Source organism: Artemia franciscana, chromosome 9 (assembly GCF_032884065.1).
Source record: "Artemia franciscana chromosome 9, ASM3288406v1, whole genome shotgun sequence".
In the NCBI taxonomy this organism is placed as follows: Eukaryota; Metazoa; Arthropoda; class Branchiopoda; order Anostraca; family Artemiidae; genus Artemia; species Artemia franciscana.
In genome coordinates this window covers 33,101,394-33,116,799 of record NC_088871.1, presented here as the reverse complement: position 1 = coordinate 33,116,799, position 15,406 = coordinate 33,101,394, and the positions used below count along the sequence as shown (strand labels likewise).

At 35.8% G+C, this 15,406-nt stretch overlaps 1 protein-coding gene across 2 annotated transcripts in view; it reads left to right on the top strand.

The window, feature by feature from the left end:
* Nucleotides 1–7,156: 7,156 nt before the first annotated feature.
* LOC136031293 (A disintegrin and metalloproteinase with thrombospondin motifs 12-like) overlaps nt 7,157–15,406 on the top strand; it is a 73,316-nt gene continuing 65,066 nt past the window's right edge. Inside the window, exons 1-3 of one of the 2 annotated variants that reach the window (XM_065710741.1) lie at nt 7,157–7,183; nt 7,799–7,888; nt 13,953–14,077. In XM_065710741.1, coding sequence (XP_065566813.1) covers nt 7,862–7,888; nt 13,953–14,077 — 152 coding nt within the window. In that variant the 5' untranslated portion in view covers nt 7,157–7,183; nt 7,799–7,861. The other variant, XM_065710740.1, reaches the window with a different exon arrangement.

Here is a 15,406-nt window from a genome sequence, read left to right as displayed (position 1 = left end):
ACAGAAACAGAATAAGAAGTGACTCTAGTAATTTAAAACAGTGGTTTATAGTCACTAAAACAAGGAAATAAACATCAAAACATTTGATAGGAACTGATCTATTTTAATACTTTTTTTCTAATAAGTATTATTACAGCCACAACCATAGGTAGATTGTGGCTGTTAGATTTCTTTAAGATATCTAATAATCTTTTTTTCTCTATGGATTTTTTTTTAAAATCCATTGTCTCTGATTGCTCATGATGTCATTCTCTGTGCACGTTTGTTTGATTGTTTTGTTATTGTGATTTTTATTTTGTCATTCTGCTTTGTGTGGTGGGCCATGGACTTGGGTATTGGATCTTCAACTAATATTATTTATGTTATAAATATTGATGGGGTCACCACAATCACGAGCTCTGTCTCTCCGTGGAGACCCAGCGTATTTTATTTGTTATGCGTATTATATTAATAAATTGAAAATTAAATTTTGCTGTTCAGATTTTCATAATCATTTTTGACGTTCTTGTTGTCCTCCAACCTCCTTTAGTCCCATCCAACTTTCTTTAAAGCCTTCCAACTTTCTTTATAGACTTCTGACTTGGTCTAGCACTATTCTGACGTTCATGGTCCCTTTGATTTCTCTGGTCTCCTCCAGCTGCGCTTAAGCTTTTCTGACTTTCATTGTTCTTTTTCAATATTTTCGGTCTCCTCTTGCCTATTTAGCCCATTCTGACGTTCATGGTTCTTTTTCGACCTCCTTGGTCTCTAGCCTCCTTTGGACATAACCAACTTCTTTTGCTGCCTTCTGAAATCCTTTTGCAGCATTATGACTTGTTCTATTCCTCTCTGACTCTTTTAAGAGCTTGCAACTTCTCTTAGACTGTCCTGGCTTTCACTATTACCTTTCAATGCTCTTTGTCCATTCCAGCCTCCTTTAATCCCAACTGACTTTCTTTGCTGTCTTCTTACTCCCTTCACTGTCTTCTGACTCACTCCTATCTTTCTGACCCTTCTTTTATTTTCTTCCAACTTCCTTTTGGCTATTCCAGGTTTTAAAATCCTTTTCGGATGTTTTGGGTCTTGTATAGCCTTCTTTACTCTCATCCCACTTGCTATACCACTGTCCAATTCCTTTACTACTTTCTAACTTGCTTTAGTCCTCTTCCAACATTTTTGTTCTCTCAAAATTAGAGTCGAAATTAAATATTATAGTAAATAAATAGAAAGACGTGGAGGAGGGGGGAGGAGGCACGATCCAATGGGAAAGTTTTTTTTCTATTGTTGGGGGAATCACTAGAATCCTTTTTGTGACGTCAGGAAGTGGTTCTTATGGGGTAAATTTAAGCTTTTCTGAAGAAGTTCAATCATGGTATGTTCCATCATAAACAAAATTTTTAGATAGGGTCGAAGAGGTGACAAATGTTATATTTAAACAAATTTTGGTTCCTCAAAAAACTTGCCAAAGTTCAAAGGGGAACACAGCTGTTTTTATATGCAGGTGTCAGCTGTGTTACTAGCCCGGGTGGGTTAATAACTACATATAGGAAATGTTGTATAAAGTAAGGAAAGCACATAGCTTGTCTTTTAAAGTGTTCTTTTTGTATAGCCTGTTGTAGGAAGTATTAGAAACTGTAGCATTTTATTGTAGGAATTATTTTTGTATCACATGTCGTATGACCTAAGAGCTTCTTATTGACCTCATCGCAAGCATTACTCAGATTTCTATCCTCAGCATTTTGTTGTCCAAAGCATTGAAAAATGTAACATGTGTCATAAACTTATAGCATTCTACGGCATTTAATACAACATTTTATTGTAGGAAGTATTTTTGTATCACATGTCATATGACCTAAGAGCTTCTAATTGACCTTGTCACAAGCATTACGTACATTTCATCCTCAGCATTTTGTTGTCCAAAGTATTGAAAAATGTAGCATGTGTCATAGGCTTATAGCGTTCTATAGCATGTAATGCAGTTAGATGAAGCTCTACCTGTGTTAGTTGACGTAATACGAGACGACCCTCTTTTTACGACTTTCCGTGGAGATTTGTATGGTAACCTTTTCACGATTCTCAGTATTTTTACTCTAAAAATTGCCACCATATGGCGCTTTCTATCATTCTATCTTTCTATGATGTTGCAGTAACTTGTTATTTTTGCTAGTAAGCCTGTGATTTATGAAAATCACACTTACTTGGGGAGTGGAAGGGCAAATATAAAAAGAGAATATTGTTAAGCCCAGTTCTAAGTTTTTGGAAACTGAATATTATGATTAAGATTACATGCTTTATAGCCTTTCTACTCCAGATTATGGCACCAAAAAGTGCCCATTTTGTGGTCGTACAATATTTTATGACGGCATCATCAATATGATCTTGTAAAAGGCAAGTAGATATACAAGTTAGCTTTTAAAGAAGACTTAACACCCTTCTCTATAATGTGGCATTAGCCTCCTAGTTCTGTTAGTCAGTAGATTAATTATCCAAAACATTAGGAAAGCTGGGAGGGAGAATATACAATTGGGGGGATTGTAAGCCTTTGGTGAAGGGTTTTTAACCATGGAAACTATAATGGTTTCATAACACCAAAGTGCTATATGGTACCAAAAAGCTGCACTTTGATACCATTTTGAAATGGAAAGGCTGAGAAAAACGAACTTCATAACACCAAAGTGCTATATGGTACCAAAAAGCTGCACTTTGATACCATTTTTGAAATTGAAAAAAGCATGGTGGCCTGAAAAAAACATTTCAAAAATGGTATCAAAGTGCAGCTTTTTGGTACCATATAGCACTTTGGTGTTATGAAGTCAAATTTTATAAGCCTCAGGATGAAAAAAGAAAACAGAGTGAAGTAAATCAAAATACTAACACCACGAAGAATAACGAAGAAGGCTTAGATGCTCTTGTTGCCGATTCTCAAAATGACTGAGATGACGATATTTTGGGCGAAACAGGTTTAGACCAGCTTTGTAGGAGATGTTACCCTGAATTATCAGAAAATTTAAGGGATGAACAGCAGAAGATATCTAATCTAGGCGACGATCTATCAAGAATTGGTGGCTTTTTTTGCTGGCTGACGAGCAAGAGAATAAAGGCCTATCTTTATTATGGCTTTTTCAGGCGAAGTCGGTAGAGTAAATGTTCATCAAATACTGACTTTTCTGAAAACATCACTTCAAATGTGCCTGTTTTGCCTTTTTGAGCCTTAAAAAGTATCAATAGAGGCTGAGGCTGCCTGAAAAAGTAAAAAGCAGGGGGGGGGCAGAAAAAACCATAATGAAGACACGGCATAAAATATTGATGATCAAGCATGGAAGGATATGGACAATTTTATTATTACTGTAGGAAGAATCGACGAATAGATGATAAAGACTAAGCTACTGTCGATTATATTCTAGATCAAGATAATGACGAATGCGATAGCGCTATAGGAGTCATGGAAATTACAAATTAAATTTAAGGGAAGCTGTAGATATAGGAGAAAATTGCGATGAAATACATCAATGACCTGGTACTAACAGAGTTTGAGGTCAGTATCGAATCCTTAGTCAGGAGGAGAATTTTAAATTGGAAAAATACGCCTTCAAGTGATATTTAAGGTTCTATCAGGCAAAGCTATAGGCAACGCTATAGTCTTGCCTATAAAAAAGGTCAATAAGGCTTCAATTTACAATATTAATTTTTTCCTAGAGGATCTTAATATGGAACGAGTGGTCGTAAAAACTTCGGAGGGGGCGCATTTGACTGGAAATCCGAAGTTTTAGTGCCCTCTTTTATAGTCTAATTGAGTTCAGCCAGACCCCCAAAGATTTTTTTCCAAAATACACCCTATCAAAATTTTGAGATAGCCATTTTTTTCAAAATATCTGAAAGGTCAAATAATATCTGCCCTTGTTAGATGGCTCCTCCTCTCAACATTGATCAAAATTTTAAAAAAGCGATTTTGTTCAAAGTAGTCGAAAGATCTAGTAACCATGTCTTCAGGGATGTAATGCCTCCGAGAGACCCCAGGGCAAGGATTGTAATTATAAAATTTTCTTTTTTTTTCATGCAGGATTTATCAATAGGAAAAGGGAGAAGATTTTGGGTGTGTTCAATAAGCGTAACGGTATTTCGGTAAAACTTCGGAGAATGTGTGAGGGATGGTAAACTAAATAAAAAGATACTAATTGCATCATGTTTCTCAAAAGGTGTATCTGCAGTATCCCAAAAATATCTGAAAGTTCTCTGACGGCAGAACTTTCAGCGCATGTTGAGGAGAATGTCGAAAAGCGGTGGGATGGCAACCAGTCCCTCCCAAATTCACTTTTAAGCTGCCCTCCCCCAAACATATCTGATAAAGTTTTTAGAATAGCCATCTTCTTCAAAATAACCAAAAAGTAAATAAAAACTAAGCCTCCAGGGATTACATAATCCCAATAGTCCCTGGGTTAAGTGTTGTAATATAAGCTGCCCATTGTTTATAAGTCAGACTGGCTGTTGGAAGAAGGGGGTATGTTTGATTCCGATTCTGCAAAAAGAATAGGGATACTAACGTAAAATTTTTAGAAAATGTCGAGGGCGATGTCAAGCAAAGTCAAAGCACATCTTATGCAGGAAGGCTGTGAAAAGGGCACAACAGCAATATCTAAGGAGTAACCGAGGGTATTAAGTTGAAATTTTAAAGGTACGCTGAGAGAGATATTGAAAAAGGAAAAGAGGTCTTCCAGCCCCTTTGTCCTTTTAGATGCCCTGCTGAACGTTGATGGAAATCTTAAAACACCGATATATTCAAAATAGTCAAAACTCTAACAATTATGCCTCCAGGGATGACATCCTCCACAAACCCCAGAGCAAGGACAATAAATTATGCAATTTGTCCATTTCTTACATGTAGGTTTTATCACTGGGAAAGGAGGGGAGATTCCGATTCGGGGTATGTCCAAAAAGACTGAAATTACTGAGGTGAAATCTTGATGAACGTTAAACGTTGTATGTTGAGCTAAATTAAAAGAAACTGGCTGCATCCAAGCAATCAAAAAGGTGTATCTGTAATATCTTGAGAACGGGTAAGGATACTGCTTTGAAACTTCCAGGGCCATTACTATTACGACTACTGCTGCTGCGGCTACAAATATGACTGGCTGTGACTGCGACTAATTCCCTCTGGCTGCAATAACTTGTAACCGTGACAGCGAGTTCTTGCAACCGCTACTATATCTACTTGTGACTACTTTCAGAAAATATTGAGGGGATATTGAACCAAATCAAAGCACACTATATGTATGATGATTGTGAAAAGGGAGCATCAGCAACATTTCAGGAACGGCTGAGGGCATCAAGTTGAAATTTTCAGGGCACGTTGAACAGTACTTGAAAAGCAAAGACTTGACCCCCTTGTTCTTTTTAGGCCCCCTTAATACTGTTGGAAATAGCCTTTGAAAATGTCACACCTACCCCAGAGCTCGTGGAGAAAAGATTGTAAATTTTTCAAGTTGGTCATTGTTTACATGCTTGATTTATTATTGGGAAAGAAGAGGGATGTTTGATCCTCAGTGTGTCAGCAAAGGCTGAGGATATTTATGAAAACTTCAATGAATGCTGAGGGGGATGTTACAGAAAATTAAAAGACGCTACGAGCACCCAGGTTATCAAAAGGTCTTATCTACAGTATCTTAGGAGTGGCTAAGGGCATTAACTTCCAACTTTTAATACTACTATTGCTACTACTACTGCAGTAGCAACTGTGATTAATTACACCTGCGGCTGTGACTATTTGGGACTGCTTGCTAGTGCGACCGCTTGCAACTTCAGCTACCACTACCACCACCACTATGTGCATCTAGAAGGTTATATCTGCAGTATCATAGGATCGGCTGAGGGTCATTGCTTTACGCTTTCTGGAACACTATTGCTACTACTACTTCGACTGAAACTATGACTACTTGTGACTGCATTACAGGTAATAGTTGTGACTCCTGTGACTAAGGGTATTAACTTTATGCTTAAAGCAACCATTATTGCTATTAATACTGTGGCTGCAACTGTGACTACTTGTGTTCTTGTGAACAATAAGTTCTAATCACGGAGTTTCTTGGAATTGGTATAACATTCACTTTATGTTAATTAGTTCTTTCCAGTCGTCTTGTTTACCATAACTGTTTCTTGTTATCTGTTGTTTTTTTTGAAAAACAAAAGAAGAGTGTTGAAGACACTTAGAGTTTTCAATAAAACGGAAATGTTGCAATAGGCTTTAGATCTTTACGGCTAAGAAGGTGCAAGTAGCCAAACTCCTGTTTGTAGTGATTTTTGTTTGTTTTAAGTTTGGCTTGAATATCCCTTTTAGTTTTTACTCGTTCTAAGATTTCTCGTCGAATATTTCCAATGGCCCTGGATCCCTTCCAATTTTGTTTGTACAAGCATACCGCACTTATTAAGTGAGTTATCAGGAGCGAGTGCCAAAGGCCTGACAATTTTTATTTTTTAAATTAAGTTTTATAGTATTTTTTTTTAACTAAATACATGTATAAAAATGTTCATAAGTTTTATTATTTTACATTTAAAAATAATTAAATAAATTAAAAAACACTTTCGCGCTGGAGAAAACCTATGAGGGTTTGTGGTCACTCAAAAGTCCACGCAACTACTTACCTATTAACTCAATTATTTATTCAAACCTCAACAATTTTATTAAATCTATAATAAAAAAAACAAAAATAAATAAACTATAACCTATATATACAGAAATGGATAAATAAACAAAAAACCGAATTAAAAATAATAATGGATTAAACAATACATAAACGAAAAATAATTATAACAAATCCAGGCTCCATTAATCTTCAATACTCAACTGCCCCTCCCCAGCCTGCCCTCACAAACTTCCCAGCCCACCCTTACCCCTCCAGCTATAATATATCTTAATGCTGCCCTAAATATATATCAGCTTCATTTTCCTTTTCAGCTTTATTTACCTTTTTTTTAAATACAAAAAAAAAGCTTTCTCATTACTAAGCCCGTAAAGCGGGGAAGAAAAATAGCTCAGCTCGAGTCCTAATCTGACATGTTTACGGTTGTTTCTTGCGACAAATCTCTAGAGATAAATATTTGGAATTGGTCCAGTAGCGAACCATTGCCTCTACACGCATACACACAATTCCCATCCCTGAGCATTAATATTTATTAGTTTCTAGCCAAACGTTAGAAAGAAGCTGCAAATGTTAGTATCTGTTTTTCTAAGACATGGGTATAAACCATATTTTCGTCCTGTGTTGTTTTATGTTGGTGGGTTGTCGGACTGAGAAACTTAAAAAGAGATCAGTGAGCAATCCACGTTTTGTTGAGCTCTTAGTTGTTGCTGATGAAACAATGGTGGACTTTTATGCAGATGATGACCTGACAAGTTACCTACTAACTTTAATGAGTTCTGTAAGTTAATTGGTGCTTCGGCTGTTATAACTTTGAATTGATTTCGTATTCATAATAAAACCTAGATTCACACCAAAATATTTCAGTGAAAAAACCAGGGTGGGGGGAGAATTCAGTAGAACACACAGAGCCAAATAGTCTTACGTCTTAGGTATGTACTCAACCCAAAACTGTGTTAACATTTACCTTTTATTTAGTGCAGACACCCCAAGCCTTATGAGGGCTTGTAATAAAACAAATAACCTTTTTAGGCAATTTTTCAGCCTGTTCCATAGCTATTTCTGGCCCGTCTCTATGTTTTGGCTGTAGCGTTAGTGTTTATTGCAGGTGGAGGGGGTCCTTGATTCCAATGCTTTAGAGGTTCAACCGACTTCTCATTTAGATTATTGATTTTATATTTTTCTAGGTTTCGAAACTTTTTCAGCATGGCTCTTTTGGAAACAGTCTTACCATTCAAGTGGTGCAATTAATGACTCTTCAGTCAAGATTTAGCAAGGTGAATTTTTCTATTTCGTCTTAACAGTAGTAGGTTTAAGAAGCAAATTCTGCGAAACGAATAACAGTTCTAGCTTTTGGCGATAAGTTTTTCCATATTCTAGCGAATAATCTTGAATCGACTCGGAAGTGCTTCATATTATATAGTCAATTGACTCATATTGCCAAAAAATGCTATATTCATAAATAAACTTGCGCATTTGCCATGTATAGATATTGAAATTCCTTTAACCGTTCCGCTTCATACTTTTTCTGGTGCCTACCTGTCTGATTCAAGCTGGCAGTGGAGTATTTGAAATTTTATAGACAGAATATGGGAACGGGAATTGACATGGTCCTGGGAAAATCTGTCTATTTTTATCAGGGCTACACGCATTTTGATATAATTTGTATCTGGTTTTTACTCAAGATGTTTCTTATTTCGTCTGAAGAGCATGCTAAATCTGGCGCTTCAGGACGGTCACATGGAGTTATATTTAGCGCATTCTATTAACAGGTGAGAACACTTTTAGTACCAAGTATTAATGATAAGCCTAGGTAGCGGTGACCTTATATCCTAAAAAGAAGAAGAATATATCCTATATTCAGCTTAACAGGTAGCACCTGTCTTTTTCAACTTAACATAGACAGCCTAAAACTGCCAAAATCATTTTGAGCAGATGGGCTTTCTTAAGCTTTCTGGAACCAATCTCGAAGCTGTTTGCAGACGTTGAAAAGTTGTAGGAGTCTGTGTATTAAGGGATACAACAGATAAAGTTAAAGCATTTATTCGTTCGTATCAAAAATTCATTAGTCCCGGTAGAATGAATGACAAGCGGGGTCAGGAAATTCTGCGCTGCAAATGTGATCAAGACCATGGATTCTTAGGTGGCCATAAAATGTGCATGGGTCCATGAAGTAGACTAACTGCCGACACATAGAGAAAGGTGGAGGTAAGTGCTGGTCATGTAATACATATACGTCTCGTTATCATTTGTTTGTTACTCGCTCAAGCTCATATTCCAGCAGATTTAAGGTCAGTGCTTTGAAATTTTATAAAACAAATGTAATGGCTTAATAGAATTTCTGCACAAGTTCTTGTGCAAATCTACTCTTTATAGGTAAATTAATTTATTTGGCCAGTTTCTTAGCTAAATATTTTCTACTTTTCTACTTTTCCCCACTTAGGCAGCTTGTCCACATCCTTTTCTGCATTTTAATTTACATCATTTTCTGCAAATTAATTTATTTGGTCAGTTTTTTAGCTAAATATTTACTATTTTTCTACTTTTTCCCACTTAGTCAGCTTGTCTACATCCTTTTCTGCATTTTTTTTCTACTCTGAATACAAAACCATCTTAAAGGGTTGTTACAAGTTTTTGGAGGCAATCTGTTTGGCACGGAGATCTCTTTTGTCCCTTCAAGATGTTGAGTTATTAGGAACAGCTGATATCTTTTTGCCAATGAGCCTTGGTTCAGGTTCAGGAACCGAACCAAAGTGGTGTAAAGTTGGGTTGATCACAAACTATCTCTATAGTGAAGAGTGTAGATAAAGTTAATCAAAAACTCTTATTGAAAAATAAGCAGGGCTACCAAATTGATCCTTAAAAAAATACGGAGAAAATTACGTTTTTTACCAAAATATGTATCCTGCTGAAAAATATTCTGTTTTGTGTCATAAGCTCACAAAATATTTCCCTTTTTTGCCCCTTTATGTCTCAAGTATCTAAAATGAGTCACTTTTTTGCCCTTTTATGTTATTGTGTCCCGTCACATGGGAATATGTCCTTTTGACATAAAATGTTTCAATATGGCAACCCTGCAAATAAGCTTAAAAATGTGTTTCTGCGTTCTTAAAAGAGACAGCAGAACAGGGATTCAGCAGCAATTATGGGATGAGCGGTACAATTGTATCAGATTCACCGTATTTTCCTCAAGCCTGTACATCTGTACAACTTTTTCTTTTAGTCAGAAATTCAGCACAAAATTGTCAAAATGGTACAAATTCAGTACATTTGCTCCAAAACTCAGTGAGTTTTTCGATATCTGGCATTAGGACTCACACCTTTCAGTTTTGTAAGACTACTCATGTTTCTTAGCTTGTCTTCTCTTCTTCTGTAATTCAAAGAGGTTAAATGGGTTTAATACGAATGTAACTTTCCAACTGCTGGTGTTACAAAGTTGGCATCAAATTTAAACTCGAAAAACAAGGATCATTTAGATCCATCGTTAAGGTAGCCCTGTTGAATCATACTTAAGATTTGACCCATTGGTAATGCTTAAATACGTAGTAGTAAACTCAGCTAACTATTTGTATGCTGCTTTTGATCAGGTTATGAATATGTTATGTGTATGGGAAACGAATACAATTATTGATATGCAACCTTGAACAGTTTATTTAAAATATATACGGGCAGATTTGTCAGTTTAGCTATTTGACCAAAATATGAGTCGATAATAACAGCAAATAACAGCAAAATTGTGTTATGATTTCAGTAGATGAAGAAAATATTGGTAAATCTGAATAGTTTTAAGCTATTGGATCTGACTCTGATGCCGAATGTGGTTTAAAATTGTATGAATATCAAATAAGAATATAAAAAAAAACTACAAACACAAATTTATTAGTAACTGGCTTTCTGACAAAGACCTGTGGAAATGGATTCAGTAGGATTCAAAGAATGCACGTGGTCTCTTTGGCGGGCTTATAATAAAAGTCGTAGTGAAGGAAAGACCCATACTCTTCGGTATGCCAAAAATTAATTTCACAACAAGAACTTCGATACACAGCAGCATAAGGCCGACCTTTCAAAGCTGTACTCAAATAACGTTAAATTTCAGAGAGAAATTCATGGTTCCATTGCCATCTTTTTGAGATTTGTGGTAAAAAACAACGAGACTCATTTGTTTCATTTAAAACTATCTTGATACTGGTGAATCACATTCGCCGACCTAGGAGAGTCCCATTCGAAGATAGTGCATGTAAATTTCCGGTACATTTTTCCCCATAAGTTCTTTTTTTTTTAGCTGTGTTTGGTGCAAATCAGAATTTTAACATCGCAAGAGTGCCCAGTAGACAGGGTTTTCAGAGCTATATCAGAGTATAACTTCTTTCATCGTATCAATAGCAGGACTATAACGCGAAACGAACCTACTAACTTCGCATTAGTTTTTGATTTGCTGGTATAAAGATAGGATTTGGACTATATGGCACGCTTATTTTTATTTCATCTCGCGGTCAGCAAAGCGTCTTTAATGCGAAACCTCTTCCAGTTAGATCTAAATCGCACGCTATAAATCTTGTTTTAGAATTCTGGTCACAGGTAATAAGGAATCCAATTATAGTCATTTGTAAGAAAAATTCACCTTATGTACTTTCTGCTTCTCTCACTTTCTGTAATCTTCTTTACATTAGGCTATAATTATTGTCCTTTTTATCAGCATTAAGGTTCTGGCAATGAGAGAAAGGGCAGTTTAAGGAGCCATGTGTCCTCTTTGTGCCTTTAATCATACAGATACCTAATTCGTGCGACTGACCTTGAAAAGGAGCCATCACCTCTGAGTGCCTTTCTTTTAAAAAGCTCGTAGAAACGAAGAACTATGCATAGTTTGGGTTCAGAATGATTCTACTCCAAATAAGGACTTGACTCAGGTTTGCATCGAGTCACGACTTTGCTCTTTTTTGAACTGGGACAGGACAGAGCTCATTTCTTCACAACGTCACCAAAATTACGCAGCTTGGATTTAGCCCATTTTTGCTTCTAGTCAAGACTTGGCTTGTTGTTGCAAAAGTCAGGCCTTGGCTAGTTTTTTTATTTTTTTTTTTTTATTTTTTTTTTTTATAACTGAGTTAGAAGTTCTTGTGTGATTTTGGCCTTAACAAGGTGCAACATGCCTGCCATTCTGCTAAAGGGCTTGTAGGATATGAAGGGAGTGGTGAAAAGGGAAGTGACTCTAGTCGTGCCTGAAATCCCACCTGCTTGAACTCTGTGCATGATAAAATGTTGGGGTCATTCTGTCATTTTGCTAAAGGGCTTGCAGGAGATGAAGGGAATGGTGAAAAGGAAAGTGATTCTAGTCGTGCCTGAAATCCCACCTGCTTAAACTCTGTGCATGATAAAATGTTGGGGTCGTCCATCCTCTCGATGCACATTTGACGGAGCCTTTGACTATATTGAGTGAAAAGATAAAGTCAAATTTGAGTCAGATGCCATGCAGGCTACATAGTTACCTGGAGGAAAAATGGTCCAGGAAGGGTTTTTTCCCCTTATGTCTTTTTTAAACCTTCAATTTTTTACAACTTGAACCTTTTCCGAAGTTTCCACTATCATACTTTCCATACACCAGCTTCAGGAAGGAAGAAGATTGTAAGTAAAAAGTGTCCCCTCCCCTTCATCAACTTTCTGTAGTATTTTATTAACAAAACGTAGAAAATGATGTGTCAATTGAAATAACACTTTCTTAATAAAATAGGCCTTAAAAAATTTCCATTTAGCAACTTTTAGAGCAACTTTAATTCAATGGACTTGGGAGCCTTTCTGACTCTGATCAATGTTCTGACGATCTGCAAGTTCCAGTTTTGTTTTGACCCATGTGCGTGTTTGTCCATCATCTCTATTGACTTTGAATAAATTGTCAGATACTGTATTTTGATTGAGAGCGCCCGAAAGGCCACGTAATTTCTCAGAAATCAAAATATATTCGAGCCTGAATAGAAATAGCTAAGACTGGGCAAACATAAAAACACACCTTCAATCTTTAGAATCACAAAGTTTTGTTATCAGTCTGAAAATAATTTTCGAGGTTTGAGACCTAAGAATCCAAATTGAAATTAAACATCTATGTTTGAACTGAACATCACCAAGCAGAAGGAGACAAAATACTATCTTACACTTCCCTCTCCCTTTAAGCATTTTCTCTACCCTTAAAAAAATTGCTTTGATTTTCCGGCGACTTTTTGCGTAACTTGTAAAAGGATTTGTTGCTGCAAGTTTGGATACTGATAAAAATATGGTGAAAACATTATAAGTTATTTTTATTTTGATATTTTTGATTCTTTATTTCTTTTCTTAAATCTCACTGATTTTTAGAAATGGGTCAAACATCAGATTATTATGCAAGCTTTATTTAACACTGCAGTTTTGGGGCAATGTTAGCAACGTCTGTCTGAAGGCAACGCTATTTGGCAATGCCTCTAATGACTAATTAGAGTAATTTCGACATTTCTGTTAAATTCTATGGAAATTATCGATCAATATCATATTTTTCAAATCAATAACTGAACTCGGTGATTACTAGGTTTTGATGAAACTATACCACAACTATTTTTGAACAAAATACCTTCTGGTTGAAGGGCCTTGAAAGGGAGATCGGTACTGCCGGTTTGGACTATAAAATTTAGTACCACACCCTTTGCCTATACACTTAATTTTGAAGACTAAATAAACAATCTGCTCTGGTAGTAGCCCAAGACAGGTGTGGATAGATGAGGCAGGGGGGAAATCAAGTCCCCCAAGATTTTTCATGGCACCTTATCCCGTTTTTTCTTTTCTTCACTCTTTTTTTAAAATAAACTTGCCAATTTGGTCAATTATTTTCGCCCTTGTCACAATATCCCCCCCCCAAGATTTTTTCTAGATTCACCTTTCTCACAAGAAGGTGGTGGAACTTGCTTTCAATTTTTATAGGTAAATCAATAGTAAAAGATTGTAAACTAAGTGTCGTATTTTTGCATTGGAGTGCTGACAATCCGTAAAAAATATTAATATGGAAATAAATTATTATCTTTGCCCAGAAATAAGCAATTAGGGTATGTTGGGCAAGTATTTGGGTTTCAGTTTCGCCGGAGGGGCGGGTAAATAACGTACAGAAATAATACCAGAGGCGTGCGAATTGTATGGAAAACGTTTGACATTATGTGAGACATTGTGAGGATCTTGACATTCAAAGCTCCTTTTCCCTGTTTGCATACCTGGGATACTTCGATTATTGGAAGAATATTTTCTTTATCTGGCTTTTAACGGAGGACTTTGGGCATAAATGTCATAATTAGTTAGAGAAATCTCATCCATTGTTTATTAAAGTAGGACAATGAAGAAGATGAATGTGATGGAGAGTCAATGTTATATCGTTTCTGCGAGTGGCAAAACGAAAAAAACATTTACAATGATAGCCACCCACAGCATCACGATGCAGCTGTTCTGATAACAAGGTAGGTGATGTTAAAAATAAATATAGATTTGTTTGAGTTGGATATTGTTCTAAGCTTCGCAGTTGAGTTAGGGTTATGGCCAATGTGGCTTTTATATTACTTCTAGATATGAATAGATGGCCAGAAAAAGAATATATATATATATATATATATATATATATATATATATATATATATATATATATATATATATATATATATATATATATATATATATATATATATATATATATATATATATATATATATATATATATATATATATATATATATATATATATATATATATATGGAAAACTTTCTATTAAATAGAATAGAAGATGGTTCACTAATTAAAGAAGTATTTTGAGATATGAGTGAGGGAGAATAGCTAAAGGATACAAAACCAATAAAGAAAAGAAAGGTAATAAGTAAATTATATATTTAAATTCTTCCAGCACTATTGGAATAAAAACCAAACTGCAAATAGTGTGGAAGGCAATGGTTATCAAAAGGAGAAATCCACTCGAGACCAATGCCCATAAAAAGCCTCTCCATCAAATACAAAAGCCAATCTCCATGGAGGCTAGGGCTAGGGAGGTTAAATATAGGGGCTATATTTACATCAAGTTTACGAAACGGGAACTGATCGATATTGCTTCTTTTTTTTTGGTAGGAAACGGCTTTCATTAGAGGGGAGGCGAGCAAATTGTTTGTTCAAGTTTTTTTCTTGTGGAGAGGGGCAAACGTAATAACTGAGTGAGATCAATAATAAAATTATATTTTAGATTTGGTATTTGTACAATCTTTTGACTCAGAGCTGAACCCTAAAGATACACAACTATATATCTAAACTCCATATGGTATAACTTTATTCCTAACAGTGTGACCGTTATCAGTCTTTTCCATTGGGTTGCATAGAAAGTACGATTTTTTAATATTGGTAAATATTTGTTTAATTGTTTGTCTTTGACATTTGCAATAGATCCTGAGTCAATATCCACTGAATAGGTGTATTTTTTATTCAAGTATTGTAAGTTAAAGCAAATTAACTTAATTAAGGATTTGTAAGGAATCCTATACAATAATGCTGCATGTAAAAATAGAAACACTGTTTATTCCAGGGCCTGGACAGTGCAATTATGCTCTAAATAAAATCCAACAACCGTCACCATATAGCCATGATTAGGGATAAGGTCTCACGGAGCTCGGGTATCATTCCAAAAACTTGGACACACCTTTCTTAGATCTATTCTGAAACTTTTTTTTTCTGCCTTGTCCAGTCTTATGCTTCGTATTTCTCCATTGTATGGATGTCTGGTTTTCCTTCTACACTGCGGCCACTTTCTG